The sequence below is a fragment of the Sphaerodactylus townsendi genome, linkage group LG01 (genome assembly GCF_021028975.2).
Source record: "Sphaerodactylus townsendi isolate TG3544 linkage group LG01, MPM_Stown_v2.3, whole genome shotgun sequence".
In the NCBI taxonomy this organism is placed as follows: Eukaryota; Metazoa; Chordata; class Lepidosauria; order Squamata; family Sphaerodactylidae; genus Sphaerodactylus; species Sphaerodactylus townsendi.
This window is the reverse complement of record NC_059425.1, coordinates 153,296,467-153,313,110: the sequence shown is the minus strand read 5'-3', so window position 1 is coordinate 153,313,110 and position 16,644 is coordinate 153,296,467. Positions and strand designations below refer to the sequence as shown.

Here is a 16,644-nt window from a genome sequence, read left to right as displayed (position 1 = left end):
CATTCTCCCCTGATACATCACTACCAGCTTAGGTGATACTGCTCTGCACCAAGGTTGTTCCATAAGAATCCATGAGATGCATGTACAGGGGACAACCACCATGCTCCGTTCCTCTAGGTGCTTTCTGATTTTCCCTACCTACTGTGAACAATCTGTCCCATTCCTGTCAACTTGTTATGGAATAACCGTCAAGGAATAGGCCCACTTTATACCTACCTCTTGGAGACATTGTGAAGTGGGGAAAAAAGTTCTCCATGAACTAGTTAACAGATCGTCCAAAATGTCAGCATGGCCTAAACTGACCAGCTAGCGCCATGATTTGTGTGTATGTGTGTGTAACAGCTTGCAGCAAAAGCTTTGTGGGAGGAAAGGAGATCAGTTTTAAGAGTCTACAGCTCTTGGCCCAGCCACATCTAATCTAATCTAAATCTAGTTCTTAGAAATCCTGCCTGTTCAGGTCCAGCATCTAATAGCAGTTGATGCAGTAAAGGTAGTAAGATGTATATGCTTTGGACTTACTTGGTTGAAAGTACTTCCAGTAGCCATGACAGAAGGTTATGTCTTTGTGTGTGTGTGTACATGTGTGTGCGCTGGAGACCCAGGAATACAACTGTGACTGCTTCAGAAGGGATAAAATAGTGTGATAACATATCAGTTCATGTCAGGTATCCTGTAGTAACTGTGTCGACTTTATTTTGATGGCTTTAATGCTTTGGGAGTATTGTGGCCTATAATTACCAAAGCTATGCTGTTTCTTGTTCTGCATTAATGAATAGGTTACAAATGCATCTGAGCGGGAAAGACAATGGAAACACCAAAAATACATGGTCTAATTTAAGCCACCTGTTTCCCCAGCACAGCTTCAGATTTAAAGGCCAATTCTTTATTTTGTGAACCTGAATCAGTAACACCAGATAAACTCCTTCTGTTGTTGTCGTTTTAGCTGGAGATGCCATACCTAATGTTCCAGATGTACAGAACCAGATGTATTAACATCCTGTCCTGCTGTATGTGCATAATTGTTTATTCTAATATCTTTCAGACAAGCTTTATATGGGACCAGGACAACTGTACCATGATTTACAGAATCTCTTGCACGATTTGAATGTAGTTGGCCAAATTAGTCAACTGATAGGCAGCCTAAAAGGACACTACCAGGTAACAGCTAGTGTAACTTGAGTTGCTTCTCATATCTCTTTCTGTGTTTAAAGCTTCCTGTTAGCTTTAACTTAGCTATTAAGTGTGAGAGAAATTGCACACAATCTGCTGATATCCTAATTAGTTTATTTTCAAAGGTTTAACTTCAGATTATAAGTAGATTATGTGTGGCTTGCTGATCTGTTTGTTTTACCCTGCTATTTTCATGCATTCATTACTGTAATAATAAAAGCATTTTCTCAGTAGCTGCTAATTTCATATGGAAACTTGAAACAGGGTTTTTTTAAATAAGAAAATGCTACTATGACTATTACTTTATCACAGTGGCATTGATATTACGTTATCACAGTGCTGTGCTATTTAGTCTCCATTTTAGTGTCATTTCAGACCGGTCGGCTATTCATGTTTGACCTTTTGCTATATTCTTTTGTCTTGCTTCTTGGGCCCAAGCTACACATGATGACAGAAGAGCCTCTGCTTGCCAAGTTGAAGGTTTCAGGTTCAATCACTGGCTTCTCCATCTAAAAGGATCAGGTGTCAAGTGATGTGAAAGACTTCTACCTGACACCCCGGGGAGCTGCTGCCAGTCTGAGGGCACTTTTGCACATGCAGAATAATGCACTCTCGATGCATTTTCAATACACTTTGCAGCAGGATTTTACTGGGCAAAGTTGCAAAATCCACTTGCAAACAATTGTGAAAGTACGTTGAAAGTGCATTATTCTGCATGTGCGAAGTACCCTGAGTAGACCACGCTGACTTTGATGGACCAATAGTCTGATTCAATAGAAGGCAGCTTCATATGTCCATTCATCTAAGGGACATGTGTGTGAGGGAGAAGTATTACATTTTAAAGAGCCAAAATGGTGCACGGTTGGAGGACTTCTGAACCTTCTCCAGCCTGTTCTTATGTCCTCTTTAGTGTCTTCCCCCTCAGGTATTTTTTCTTCCAGTGGGCTAACTTGCATATTGGAACCTTTGGAGATAGGATTTCAAATTTAGAAATAAGAACAGTGAGGAACGGTTAGTAAGAACTTTGCCCTATTCCTTTATCACATTGAATTGTGGAGTGTTAGTTAGCTGCCAGTGTACAGTTTGGATTTTAGTACGTTAGGACACATTTCAGTTTTCAATTAAAATAGTTAATTAAACTATTGTTAAATTATTACATTACATTTCAATTAGTACGTGCATGAGAAATTTCATTCCAGGATTTAAAAGAGATGGAAATATATGAATTTGATGATGCCCCCCTCACCCCCAATCCCCAAATCTACACCATGATTATTTAACTGAAAACTGCTTTGATTCTAGTTTGGGCCATAAAGTGGATTAAATTTAATGAATATGTTGTTAGGTAGAGGTCACCTTTGAAGTTACTTCTGATGCTTGGGTGCCACTAAAAGAAAAGTCAAGCCTTTGAGTTTTAGAGCCAAGCTAAACACTGCAAAGAATATTACCTTTGTGCCTTTGCACCTTTTTTGCCCTCTGAATTACACTTCCCTGGAATTGTTGGTTTCTCTACAAAAGGAAACAGAGGTACCTACAAACACACATCTTTGGGTGAGTATGATTCAGTTCATAGAACTGGGGCTGAGCTAAATGCCCTCTCACACTATGATAAATTGGGCTCTAAACAACTACACATTACAAAATAGCAATGGATCTTCTAAAGTCATCATGTCTAGCTTGACCTTTACATGGTTCTGTTTCACCACAAGTGAATAGTGACTCAAGGAGCCCTAATCCTTCACATTGTAAAACGTAGCCTTACTGGAAATAAAAGTTGGAAATGAACCTCACTTCACAGCATATTTTATGTGTGTGTTGGATTTGTAGACATGCTTCCCCACATCAAAACAGGCTCAGTGTAGTTCACATACATATACAATAAAATCATTGCATACATTACATATCCAATCTGACCTTGTGGCACCATTCCCTTATGCAAAATCTTCCTTTATTTTATCCTGTATTTTATCCTTATTTTAAGTTCTGTAACATATGCCATTAAAGGCCACCCACCCACCCAAAACCCAAAGAGGGAGGAAACTAACTGATAAACCTAAATGAACAAAACAAAAAAAGGAGAAAAGGAAAAGAGAGGCCAGCTAAGATAACACCACTGCTGCCTTCATCCACAGGCCTGGCAGAACATCTCCAGCTTACTGGCTCTGCAAAACTGAGATAAATCCCACAGGGTCCTGGTCTCATTAGAAACAGAGCATTCGGCTAGGCTAGTGCCATGTTGGGAGAGGCAGTCTCACAGCTATGACAGTCCCAGAATGTTTAGAGCTTTGAAGGTTGATACCAAAACCTTGAATCTGATTCAGTACTTGGATCTGGTTTTCTTTCTTCCCTTTCTGCTAGAATTTAAATCAGTCAGTGGCACATGACTGGAGTTCGGGTTTGCAAAAACTTATATTGAAAAAAGAAGATGAAATCCGAGCTGCAGACCGCTGTCGGATTCAGCTTCAACTTCCAGGAAAGCCGGACAAGTGAGTAATGATCTTCTGAAGTAAAATCTAACTACCGTGCAGACAGTGGGGGGTAGCTCAGTTCTCAAGAAAAGATGGTGACGGGGAAGACAATGCCCCTTCTTTCCTTCTGAAAGGAGATCCAGAGCTGTAGAGGAACAAGGAAATGGAGGTAGGATATGAGTGTGGGGAAGAAGCACAGGTGTTGGATTTTTTTTTAGGGGGGTCTTTTTCAACTGCTTCTCAGAACTTTGTGGGAGACATAGGGCCAGTGGTGGGATCCAAAAATTTTAGTAACAGGTTCCCATGGTGGTGGGATTCAAACTGTGGTGTAGCGCCAATGGGGGTGGGTGGGGCACAACGAGGGCGTGGCCGGGCACTCCGGGGGCGGGACATTCCTGGGCGGGGCTGTGACAAGGACGCAGCCTCTGCACTGGTCCTTGGGCGGGAAATGAATGCACGTAGGCTTAGGCTGCCACGGACGCCGGTGCACCTCCTGCTAGACTGCTTCAAGTTCTCTGCACTTCTGCTGAGAGGAGGGGCATAACTAAGGCAAAAATCACATGGCAAAATCACCAATTAGTAACCCCCTCTCGGCACACACAAATAATTAGTAACCTACTCTCTGGAACCTGTGAGAACCTGCTGGATCCCACCTCTGCATAGGGCCCAGTTTTGAAATATATATCTGATTCTGCCGCTCTGTCTTTCCATCATTTCCTGCCTAATTAACCTGACTGGTCTTTGAAGTTTGATGAATTCTGCTTCCCATCTGTGAGTGTGCTAATCTTGTTGAGAAAGCAAGACATGACATGAGGTTTCCAGTTATTTTTGTGCTACTTGTAAAACCTGTATTTTTCTTCTTCTGGAGTCCTATGAATTATTTAATTTATTTTCTGTCAGATCTGGACGGCCTACTTTCTTTACAGCAGTATTCAATACTTTCACCCCTGCAATCAAACAGTCTTGGATCAACAATTTACAAATGGCCAAGCTTGCTTTGGGTAAGAGTTTGTTTCGGTGAACTTGAAACAGCTACAGTTATTTAACAGTAGACGCTTGTGGACTAGCTATATAACACTGATGTAGAATTGGTTGTTGCATGATTTTTTTCACAGAGTATAAAGTGACCATTAATGGTCTAGCATCAGTGAATTAGAGAAAAGTAACCCTTGAAGCTAATTTTACATAGAAAGTAGATGTCAGAATCAAAGAATGACATGCTCAGGACTGTGGTCTTGTGTTTATTGAGCATCTATCTTCTAAGACCTGTAGCACACTTCTGAAACAGAAGTATTTTAAAATGAATTATTGGTATGATATGAGAATGTGCTCATATCATAAAAGCAAGAAAAGGTTTTTTAAAAATTGCTAGTTGGGTTACAGCAGTTAGATATATACACCTGATTTCTTCTGTGTGTCTTTTCTTTTTAAAAAAACTACCTGTTCCAAATTGTCAGATTATAAAATTTTAGACTTTCAATTATAGCCAAAAATATGTACTTCAAAAATTAAAACCATGCTATATTTCTGCATATGATTGCAGCAGCAATGTGTCAAGTATTGCAAATAAGCATTCTGAACAGCCCTAATCTCTGTAATCTCTGTAATCACCCTATGTTGTCTATCATTTCTTCTACTGGTCAGACAACTTGGCTGGTACATTTTAGAAAACATCTCTTGATGCTTTATGAAGACTGCTTACCTTTGAACTAGAGTCTTTAAATAGTTGATTCTGACTAGTGCTTCCAAAATGGAAAAGGTATAAGACAGTAAAGTAGTCCTAGACCACCTCTTCCTCTCTTTTTATTCAACTCAACTCAAAAAGGAATTTTACCAGCTTTCTGCCAGCAGAAGTGAATTGTTTCTGGCCTCAGAAGGGCCATATTAGAAATCAGGTTGTCCATATGGACCAGTGGCGGAACGCCAAGGGGACAGGGTGTGTGTGGCCATTCCTCCTCCACCTTACCAGTGTTGGAGGCAGATGGACTTGAATCCACTGGTTCTCACCTTCTTGTCCTGGAGATACTTGTTTATGTACTGAAGCTGCATTATCAGCTAAAAACAAAGTGTTGTTTCCCCCCAGTTGAAGAGAACATGTTGGGTTGGTTCTGCATTGAAGATGATGGGAATCAGATAAAAAAGGAGAAGCACCCTCTTCTTGTTAAACACATGCCTGTGATGATGGCCAAACAACAGGAGTTCAAGGTGAATCGTTTGTTTTGTTTTTGGGATGGAATGGAATTATGTATATTCTATGACATGTATTGGTAAGATTCTCTTCTGTTGTCAGCGTAATTGATCATTGAGAATATAGTAAATATTTTGGTTGAAAGGATTCCCTTTCTCAGTTACTGGGCTGATTTATACCTTCATTGAGTTAAGTCCACATATTCACTTAAGTCTTATTAATTCCCCTACATAATTTGGTACTGATTGTCACTACACAGGTGAAAACCATGACTATTTTATAGTCACCTTAGCTGCAGATACGAGGAACACAAATGTGGACCAGGTCAAAATATCTCTGCTGTTCTGCTGGTTTAATATGGCTCAAATAATCTTAGATGCTAAGAAGACTACATGTCAAATATATTTTGGTATCCTGGACTTTTCCACAAGAATTCCTTCAGGTACTTAGGCCCCAAACGCTCCTGTCTTAGCTGTAAGAAATATCAGAAATTTTATTTGGGTGCTGAAAAGCAAAGGCCAACTTAGCAGTGGAGGCCAAATTAGCAGTGGAATAGAGTGTCAACTTCTTTTCCCTTCCATGGTCTCTCACTATAAATCATCATTACACAAATGTTTCAGTTAGTGTTGAAAAAATGTTTCTAAAAGTAAAGAATATGCAAATTTTGTCTTGGACATCATTTAAAATTTTTTAGTGGTGCTGTTCTTCAATTCTGACACAGCCCCAAATCTTTGGGGCCCTTCATTTGGTGAACTCTTTTGGAAAGCTGGTTCTAAAAGTGAACTGGTGCTAGTGCAAGTATCTTGTCCTGAAGAAAATCCTTTTGGACTGGACCATAACTTGTTTTGTAGTGTACCTCTTGTGAGGTCTGTGTCTTTCGGGGGGAGGTGTCTGTGGCTGATGGTGCCCCCCTCCTTTCTTTGTTGTGTTTGCTGTTAGTGGGATGACAGTATTATCCCAAATATGCACACAGCCACTTTGCAGTTTACCGGGGGTGGGTGGGATATTTCTTGGATGGGGAGATGCAAAGAATGAATCAGGCAAGTTCTTTACAAGCTTTCTGTAAATACTAAGAAGATTACAGCTGGCTATTACTTCTTCTCTCCTAATCTTGTCTTCTAGACAACTGTCTCAGAGTTGTTATGTACTGACTGCAAATTCATTCAGAGACTGACTTCACAGCTGATGACGGCTAGTGCTTCCAGGGAAAAACAGATTCATATAAGAGCAGTTTTGAAGAGGGGGGGGGGGTGTAGTAGAAAAAACATATCTTGGCATTATAAGAGGAAATGCAGATTGACAACAGCAGAAAAGCAACATCCCTTCCTTTTAGCTGGTTCTGCTTTGCCAGATCCCGCCTCTCCAAGCTGCTTTTTCTTTAAAATTAAAACATGCAAAATGTATTTGACAGGGTCCGTAAGAAATCCACAAAGAAGACCTGAACAATCATTGTCTTCCCTCCCAAGTTTTCTTGCAGCTGCCAAGGAGGACAAAGAGGACTATAGAGAAAAGAGTTTGGGTTGCCAGTCAACTGCTTGGCCTGAGTGACATCATTCTACCTCTGCTGTTAACAGGAGGGGAGTAGAAAGAACAAAAGCAGGAGCTGCAGCAGCCGGGAGGTTTGGGAAAGGACCTAGAACTGAGTGTGGAACAAGGGTGACTGTGTCATCCCTTAATGTCTATTCCCCATTTCCAGCACCCAACTAGTGAAGCCTGGTGGTGTCTGTCCAGCGTAGGCAAGGATTCGCTCCTCTCCAAAAATAGATCTCTGCTGCTCCATCAGTCAAAATTATGCAGGTTGTATCTATAGTAACAGTTGTTGCTTGCATCACATCTTTACAAGTTGGAACTGTAAGCTGCTTTGATAGCCACTGCGACTGAAAAGCAAGATATAAACATAAGAAATAAAATAAACAATGCTTATATACGTGGTGTTACTGAAGTAGAATGAGTTTCTGTGCTGCACTTTGGAATATCAAGCACCAAAGCAACATGATCCCTGCCCAAGGCCAGGCTTCCATACTTCAAATTGGAAGGGCTAAAGTTAAAGGAAAGAAGGGCAGGGCAGGGTGCAGGTCAGAAGACTGTTACATTAAGTCTGTGATAGGCTAGCAAAAGCACTTCATCATACATAGCTAGGATGGTGAGGAAATCTAGAACATCCCTGGTAGACCCAACTCAATTTAGATTACAGTACAGGTGTTTGTTTATTTCTAAAGTTGCATCTACCTTTCTTCTTCACTTGTTTCTTCCTTTTTAACTTCCTGTAAGATCTGAGTACACGCATCAAATTCGTACATAAGATTCCTTGTCTGCATTGTTGCTGGTGCTACCACCGAACTTCAGACTTGGGTTTGTAAAGAGACTAACCAGGGAAATCAGTTTGTTTGCACTAACAATTTTGTTCTTTTCTTTTTCTTTTTGTGGTAAAGGTTGAATGTGCAGCTTATAATCCCGAACCTTACTCATGTGAAGAAAGTGATCCAGATTCCCTTTCTATAGAACATGGCTTTCTGTGGGTAAGGTTTTTTTCCCTAAGGTATACAATGGGTTTGATACACAACTCCTCCCCATGAAGCCTGCTGGGTGACTTTGGGCCAGTCACAGTTCTCTTAGAACTTTCAGCCCAAGCAGAGGCAAACCAGCTGTGAATGCCTCTTTCCTTTAAAACCCTACGGGGTTACCATAGCAGTGACTTGATGGCATATTCCACCACCAAGTTAGACCACATGATGTAGGCTGTAAGGTATCTAACTAGTAAGGATGCTAAGTTGTAGAACTGTGGAAGTGGATTACAACCAGACTGGGTAAGGCTATTACTAAATAAGGTTAAAAAAAAGTTGAATGTATTGAGAAGGATTGTTGGGCCAAAGACGGACAAGAATGGATCATGTAACCTTCAGTTGAAGTACCTCTTTCCTTCCTTTTACCACAGCCACCAATTGTTGTGGGTGCCCATTTAATGTTTTTGAAATCCATCCTCAAAGCATATTCAAGTGATTTGACGGGGACGGGACGGTGACGGGGATGGGAGAGTAGGAAAAACCTGTGGAGCAAATTTGAGATCACCTAGGCTTGTGTTTTTTAACTGCAGAAACCTTGCAAAGCTTTCTTTAATTTGCTTTGCCATACATACGCAATTGTTTACAGGCATCTTGCTACAGAAGGGCATTAATCTTTTCTCCTTGATTCAGATTGGCAGTTGTACTAATCAAATGGGCCAAATTGCCATTGTGTCATTTCAAAACTCCAGCCCAAAAGTTATTGAATGCTTCAATGTAGAATCGCGAATTCTTTGCATGGTCTACATTCCAGAAGTGGAGAAATGTAAAGGCTTGGAAGTGCCTTCTGATCTGGAAGATGTGCCTACTAAACCTCCCAGTGTGCCAACTGTCTGCCTGGGCACAGAAGAAGGAAGGTAGTTCTCTCTCTTTTTTTAAAATTTCTGTGAACAGGATATTATTTATTACCTGTCATCATCCTGCAAGTGTAAGAATAGATATATAAGAATAGATACAAGACAGGGATCAGATACATCTTGAATATGAAGAGCTGCTAGATTACAGTTCCTCAATGTGTATGATAGATCTGTTGCTTTTAAAAGACTTTTTTTTCAGCTGTCTGCATGTATATTTGCATAGAATTGCCCCCTGCAATGAAGTAAACTAGGAAGTCTGCTCATTAAGCAACTATGGAGGGAGGTATTGGTGCATACAAAAAGCACAGTCAGAGAGATCTTTGTGTGTGTGTGTGTGTATTGTTCAGCACGGAGAATTATTCAGATTGCATTAAATTAAGGCTGTGGTCCCACAGAGTAAATCATCCATAAGTAAGCTAATTTTGAGATCCTCATCACTGAAACTATGTACCAATCACACCCCGTCCCTTTCAGCCCATTTTGTACACAACTGCACAGCTGCTCTGGAGACAGGAAAACCAAGAACAGTTATTTATTAGCTTGCTTAACTTATACAACATGCAGATACAGATACTGAAGGACCTTGAGTAACAAGCAAGCTTGAGTTTTTCAAGCTGAAGGCTTTAATTTACCTGCCTTGATAAACTGCCATGTTTATTAAACCCCCTCATACAACTGCTCACTGTCATGACAGGAAATATAAATGCATGTTTCTGCTGATAGCACACACTTATATCCTCTTCTCATTCATGCAGGTTTGATACCAAGCCAATGAAAATGTGCACAGTATCTAAAAACTTACACTTGTGCAACTGTTAGTCATGCCACTGAACCCATGAATCATTGCTGAATTGTCATGGTTTCTTGTTGCTGTACCCGATGAACCATTCTGTTCTACGCTGGTCAAATGACCAAATAAAGAATGACTGACCATTCTATTCTAAACACCAAGAGGCAAACCAGTTTAAGACTAAGAATTCTGTATCTGGAGTGGCACAGTGCTACTTAAAATTTATTTATCAGGTATGAGAGGGCATATTCAGAATGGGAATATGGCACAAAACTTTTACCCTGCTATTTATCTTGATCTGAAATGGCCCCAAGGGTAAACATAAATTTGGGGTAAACATAAATTTGTAAAAAGTAGTAGTAGTAGCTCTCCAGAGCTGTTTTAGTTTGGGAAAACGGCACAGGAGGAAAGGTCCGACACGCACATCGTGCACCATAATGCTAATGCAAATCAGACCCTTGGCCACTTGATAATTGAACTCCTTCAAGTACCAGGAGCTTCAGTCTTGAGCTTCTCATCTGAGGCTTACCTTTGTTCTAATGAACTAGATTGTGGATTTCTAGAGAAATTCTGCAAGACTGGCATGAAAAAAGGACTTTTTTTCTCGTCTTTGTGAAGCCTTGTCAGTGGCACAGGACAAAATACTGTTTTAGAATTTCTGTTTCCAAATGTACGTGAAGTTCTAAACTCGATATGACAAGGGTCATAGAGATACTCTGTCTCTTTCTGCTTTGTAATGCTTGATATGAACGACATATGATGTGATACCAGTATGCTGTGCATTTCCCTGCCACACATTGTGAGCTAGGGGAGGATAATGTACAGTGTGATGGTTTCATGCTGTGCACTGTTTCGTGTAAATGTTACAAGGAAGAGAAAAGAGGCAGCAGCAACTGCTGTTTCCCTTCTGAGGTTTTGTCCTTCTTGCGTAACACTGAAAAACGCTTCAGCCTTTGTTGCTGTAAGGAAATTTCTAAAGTTTAAAAATGACTTCACAAGGATTATTTTTTTCCTCCTATTACTTTTAAGTAGCATCTCCGTTTACAAAAGTAGTCAAGGCTCAAAGAAAGTTCGACTTCAGCACTTCTTTACTCCTGAAAAGTCCACTGTTATGAGTCTGGCGTACAAATCCAGCTGTCTGTTTGTTGGCCTTGTCAATGGCAACATTGTCATCTACACCAAATCAGAAGGTATAACTTTTATTTCCTCTGTTGTGTTCTACGTTGTTGTGGAGGATTCCCCCAAAGGAACAGTTTTTTTGTGCAGGGCAGGGAGCTGAAGTGAGAAAATGTGTTTGTGGTAGTTAAAGTCCAAGCATAAGGCTAACAAAAAAGCATATCAAATCAATTGTTATTTTTCCATATTTGCATTGGGGTTTCCCCCCCCCAGTTTTCAGCTATAGTCATTGTAATGCTCAAGCTGTTTTTCCAGCCTTTCTGTGGGTGATGCCTCTACTCCTGCCCTTCACCTTAGAGATTGCAAGCCCCACCAAAGACATGCTATGTCAGCAAGCCTCACAGCTGGGGAAGATGCCTGTTGGGTTGCAGCAGGACCTGGCCTTAATAGAGTCTATTCAGGAGTCAGCCAGCTTGAAGGAGCCCAGCCAGCTCTCAGCAGCACTCACCTTCTTAGAGCGGGTCAGGTCAGGCAGACAGCTATTTAAAGATGTCCAGGGAGAAGGGCCAGTGAGCTCACCAATCCAAGACAAGTATCCATTGGGCCAAGGGGCTTGTCAGTCCCCAAGGCTAGATTGGCTGAGCCCAGAATTGGCTTTGGGGAAGAATATGAAGGGCATGCCCAGAAGCAGTCAGGAAGAAAGAGCTGGACCCATTCAAAGATACCAGGAAACAGGTAAATGGCTGAGCAGAGGGGAAATTGGATGGTGAGGAACGCCCCCACCTCTTGTTCTGTTCTGAGGCTCTACCCTGGGTACTTGGCCAATTAAAAGCAACCCTGGAGTTGGAGCATGAAACAAACTTGGACTCAGACCCCATCAAAGCAAATGACAGTGCCATTCTTCTTCTTCAATGTGCTAGCAGCTCACAGTTTTTGCATAAACATGAAGACAGTAAAAGCAGAGCGTTAGACTGCTTATCTTAAATGTTATCTGGCTTTTTCTAGAAGTCACAGATGGTGTTCCCCCCCTTGGAACTTGTGGGGAGAGTCAATTCAGAGGCCTTTTGTGATCATTGACTCCCAAGGTGCAAAGAAATAACCTGGCAATTTTTTCCACGCTTCAGATCTGTATACACTAACTAACACTAGAGCGGGCTGAAGATCTGTCAGCCATTGCTAAAAGGCTTATGCGCTTGTCCACTCCCAAGTCCAGATTAAACATTTTAATTCAATACAACAGGAGAAATGTGTTACATCTAACACAACGAGGCGATCTGTCTGTGGGAGGCAGAGTGGTAAGCTGCAGTAATGCAGCCAAAGCTGTGCTCATGACCTGAATTCAGTCCTGACAGAAGTTTGTTTCACTTGGCTGACTCAAGATTGACTCAGCTTTCCATCCTTCTGAGGTCAGTAAAATGAATACCCAGCTTGCTGTGGGTAAAGTGTAGTCGACTGAGAAAGAAATGGCAAACCACCTTGTAAACACAGCCTGCCTAGTAAATGTTTTGATGTGATGTCACCCCATGAGTCAGGAATGAACTGGTGGTTGCACAGGGAACTACCTTTACCTTTACGCATTTTTCTGTCAACTCAGATCTGTGATATTTATTTATAATTAATTTTATATACCGCCCCTCCCCCGAAGGGCTCTGGGCAGTGCACAACATAAATACAGCAACAACAGATGGGGCACACAAACAAAATACAAATTATAAAATGAACAATATAGGCTCCATTAGCCATAACACTAAAATCCATTTAAAATACAGCGTTCAATACAAATTTATCGGCATCCAACATTAAAACCCTCATTAAAAAACCCTCCCAAGGAGGGGGAATGGTGGGTCCCATTGATGTTAAAGGGCCCCAAGATGTAAAGTAGAACAGAAAGAGGGGGTGCACCGATCAGCGGCCGGTCCCTCCAAAAGCCTGGTGGAACAACTCAGTCGTTCAGGCCCTGTGGAACTCACCAAGATCCCACAGGGCCCAGAAAGATGGAGGAAGAGTGGAGGCCAGCCGCATCATCGAGGGGCCGGGGATCACCAACAGATTTGCCTCTGCCGAACGCAGAGGCTGTGCAGGGACATATGGGGAAAGGCGGTCCCAAAAGTATGAAGGTTGCTACTATTGAAGAAGGTCATGATCTAGGAAGTATAAGTGTGTGCACATGCAGGTGAGAACAGTACCCAGAGCTCAAGAAGTCTGTCAATTCATAGAGCTGCTATAATGTAAAACAGAAACCTCCAGCTATGTGCTTTACTTGTATGGGCACAGATATCCTTTTGGTGATCAGTGAGGACAATAAGAGTCCTAAATATAATCAGATGATTTTTTCCCCCTAAATACCTTGGATGCAGGTTCCTTGTAACCACTGCCGTCTGTGAATTTTAAATCTTACTACCCGGTCATGGAAAAAAGCCCAGTCAACAGTCACTATTCATGATAATAGATGTACAAATGTTTATGCACCGTTGCACAACTCAATTAACAAACTACTCTCAGGGCTGTTTTGGCAGCACTGTTGAAATACCAGTAATGCTGCTGAGAGAACCTATTAAACAGCAGAAAGAGGAATCTTAGTCCTGGCCACATCAAAAGAGAGAGACCCTCCCTCAAATCAAATTGAACATGTGGCAAAGATCATGAGGGAATAGCAAAAAATAGCCTGAATAATATTTGAGCCCCCTTTTCTTGTAGAGAATGGCTCAAAGAAAGCTGCCAAACATTCAAAAAGAGGCTAGCCAATTAGTGGAGCAGTTCCGGTCTTGGGAAAGCTGAAAACTGGGATTAAAGCTTTTGCCTGTGACAACAACTTGTGTGTTTTTTTTATGACAGAAGCACCATACGATTTTCTGGAACTGTTTCATATACTGTTTCCTTTCTGACATAGATCTGCCTTTTCAGTCACAGGCTGTGGGTAGACAGTATCTTCAGAGATTTGAAACCAGTGTGATAAAGCCATTGTTGCCCATGGTTACATGCATTCATTGTTGTTGTTTGTTCATTTATCATGCTATTGTCTGTGGTTTTGAGGCATACAAAACATGCCAAACTTGTTTGAACAGAGACCATAGTGAGGCAAGGAAAAAAATAGCTGAGTGCACACTGAACAAGAGGGGCACTGTCGTACTGGCAAAGAACAAATATTGGAGCATTCTCTCTCTTTCTCTTTGCACGCAAGTACAAATGATGTGTATTTCTTTATGTACTCCTGTGTCTTTCTGTTTTGTTAAAGATGGATCCTGGAACTCAGAACCCCAGAAAATAGTGACATTGGGTGTTTTGCCAGTGAGAAGTCTTCTTGTCATGGAAGAAACCATTTGGGCTGCTTCTGGTGGACAAATTTTTATAATTAGTACTGAGACGCAGGCTGTGGAGGTAAACAGTTCTTTTTTCCACTTTACAATACTTTTTTTCGATGTGAAATATATGCTTTTCATACTGGTTAACTGACACCTATAGAGGGAGGCAGTGGTGTAGCGCCAACGGGGTGGGGGGAGCGGGATGCCCCAGGCGCATGGCGGTATGCGGGCGTGGCGGGGGTGCACGTGTGCCCCAGGCGCCATTCCACCTGGCTCTGCCCCTGCAGGGAAGAACTTTGTTTTTATTTTTTTCCTGTGGATTTGAATTGTTTATGGTGCCTCATAGCTTGCGTAGCGCTAAAGAAAATGAGTAACGCTTTAAAGGCTTGACGCGATTTTCTCTTCAAAACTGGCAGTCTAATCATGGATGATTCACACTGGATTCCAGCTTGCTTGTCTTCAATTCAAGAAGGGTTTAAAGTGGCACTTTCAAGTCAATCCTGCTTTCGGTATTGCCTTTTGACATTGCTCATTAATGATAGGCCTGAATAGGTAGCAAGGTTGCCAATCTCCAGGTAGGACCTGGAGATCTCCTGGAATTACATCTGCTATCCAGATAGCAGGGATCAATCCTGCTGGAGAAAGTGGCATCCCCTGGAGGATGGGCTCTATGGGCCTCCCTTCCTTTCCCCAGATCTATCCACAAATCTCCAGGAATTTTCCAACCTGGATTTGGCAACTCTTGTGAGTGGGGGCAACAAAGAGGGAGAATCATTACTTCATATCTGCTGTGATAAGTGAAATAGTCTGAATCACATTCTCTTGTTAACATGTGATTCCTCTGCCATGTTGTACTCTAAACCATTTTTTTTCATACAGTGGTCACATTACGCCATTCAATGACTGGACATTTTAAAGAAAGGATTGAACTAAAGATGGCAGAGAGAGCTACTTCTCACCTAGTCTGAGTTGCATAGAAATCTGTTACTCATGTACCTTCTGTGTTAGATTTGCCTTTTATTACATGAAGATGTTCTCTTCACATAATCTTATTGTTTTTTTTAAGTCATAGAGAATCTGATAAATGAGACAATATATATTTTAGCTTTCAGCAAATACAATTGTTGCACTGTTGTTAGTTAAGGTATCAAAAGTGTGTGGTATTTGCAGTAATAGCTTATAGTGTAACCTTATGTTTATATATGATACTTGGGTCCTGGACCTTTTTTTTTTTTTTTAACTAAAGGTATGCCTTATGTATCCTTTCAGTTTGGTTGGTGGCTTTCATGCTTTGAAGACAACAGATGTCTTAAAATGCAATTCCATGAAAGTGGGGCCATTTTTCTACAGAATAGAAACTTAAAGATAGTCCTACCTCTCTTAATTGCACCAATATCTATTATTTAGCCAAGTTATCCTGGTAGTACAGGACCCATAGCAACCATACTTTGGCCTATTCTATGGAGTAATATGAGCTGCTGGGATAATGTAAGTACTGAGGCTTATAAGTTGTATATTGATGGAGCAGCAGGTTATGTTCTGAGTACAAGGCAGGGAGGCATTAATAAATATGAGCAATATGCAGAAGCTATGCCCACGATTTCCATTAATGAATATCCAAACAATTTAGCATCTAGAAAGCCATCTTCTGGGTAAGAAGTTGATCTTGCCTAGTCACCAGACCAGTTTAGGTCTCCTACCTCTCTATGCCAGAATGCCAACAAACAGAACAACCCATTGCAACAGACAGCATCAGGCTAGAAATGGAGATGATCAGATTCTCCTCAGGTTCTCTCTACTCTTGGGAGTTCAATCTGACAAGCTTCTGTTCTTCAAGTAATTTTAGGGATGTGACCAGCAATGCATAAAGAACAGCTCTCTTTATTCTCTCAACTACCTTTGTGTGTGTAATGCACCATCAAGTCACAGCCGACTTAAAGCAACCCCATCTAAGTGCTTTGAAGGCAAGTGAGAATCAGAGGGGTTTGCCATTACCTTCCTCTGCAGAGACTTCCTTAATGGTCTCCCTTCCAAGTACTGACCCTGCTTAGTTTCTAAGAGCTGATGAGATCAGACTATAACACACATCCTTCCCTCCCATCTACATTTAAGAAATCAGTTTTCCCCACTAGCATCCACCAGTGTGAATATAGAAACAGTAATGGTGGTGAAGGAGGGGTTGATATTGCATA

At 41.3% G+C, this 16,644-nt stretch overlaps 1 protein-coding gene across 5 annotated transcripts in view; it reads left to right on the top strand.

Moving 5' to 3' along the window:
- Positions 1–16,644, top strand: part of ARHGEF10 (Rho guanine nucleotide exchange factor 10) — a 119,594-nt gene that overhangs the window by 74,638 nt on the left and 28,312 nt on the right. For 3 of the 5 annotated variants that reach the window (XM_048497661.1, XM_048497669.1, XM_048497643.1), the window contains 8 exons: positions 1,043–1,158; positions 3,529–3,656; positions 4,539–4,639; positions 5,722–5,843; positions 8,259–8,345; positions 9,021–9,244; positions 11,064–11,224; positions 14,386–14,528. In XM_048497661.1, the coding sequence (XP_048353618.1) occupies positions 1,043–1,158; positions 3,529–3,656; positions 4,539–4,639; positions 5,722–5,843; positions 8,259–8,345; positions 9,021–9,244; positions 11,064–11,224; positions 14,386–14,528 (1,082 nt within the window). The remainder of the gene's footprint in view (positions 1–1,042; positions 1,159–3,528; positions 3,657–4,538; positions 4,640–5,721; positions 5,844–8,258; positions 8,346–9,020; positions 9,245–11,063; positions 11,225–14,385; positions 14,529–16,644) is intronic. The other 2 variants (XM_048497679.1, XM_048497652.1) reach the window with 1 other exon arrangement.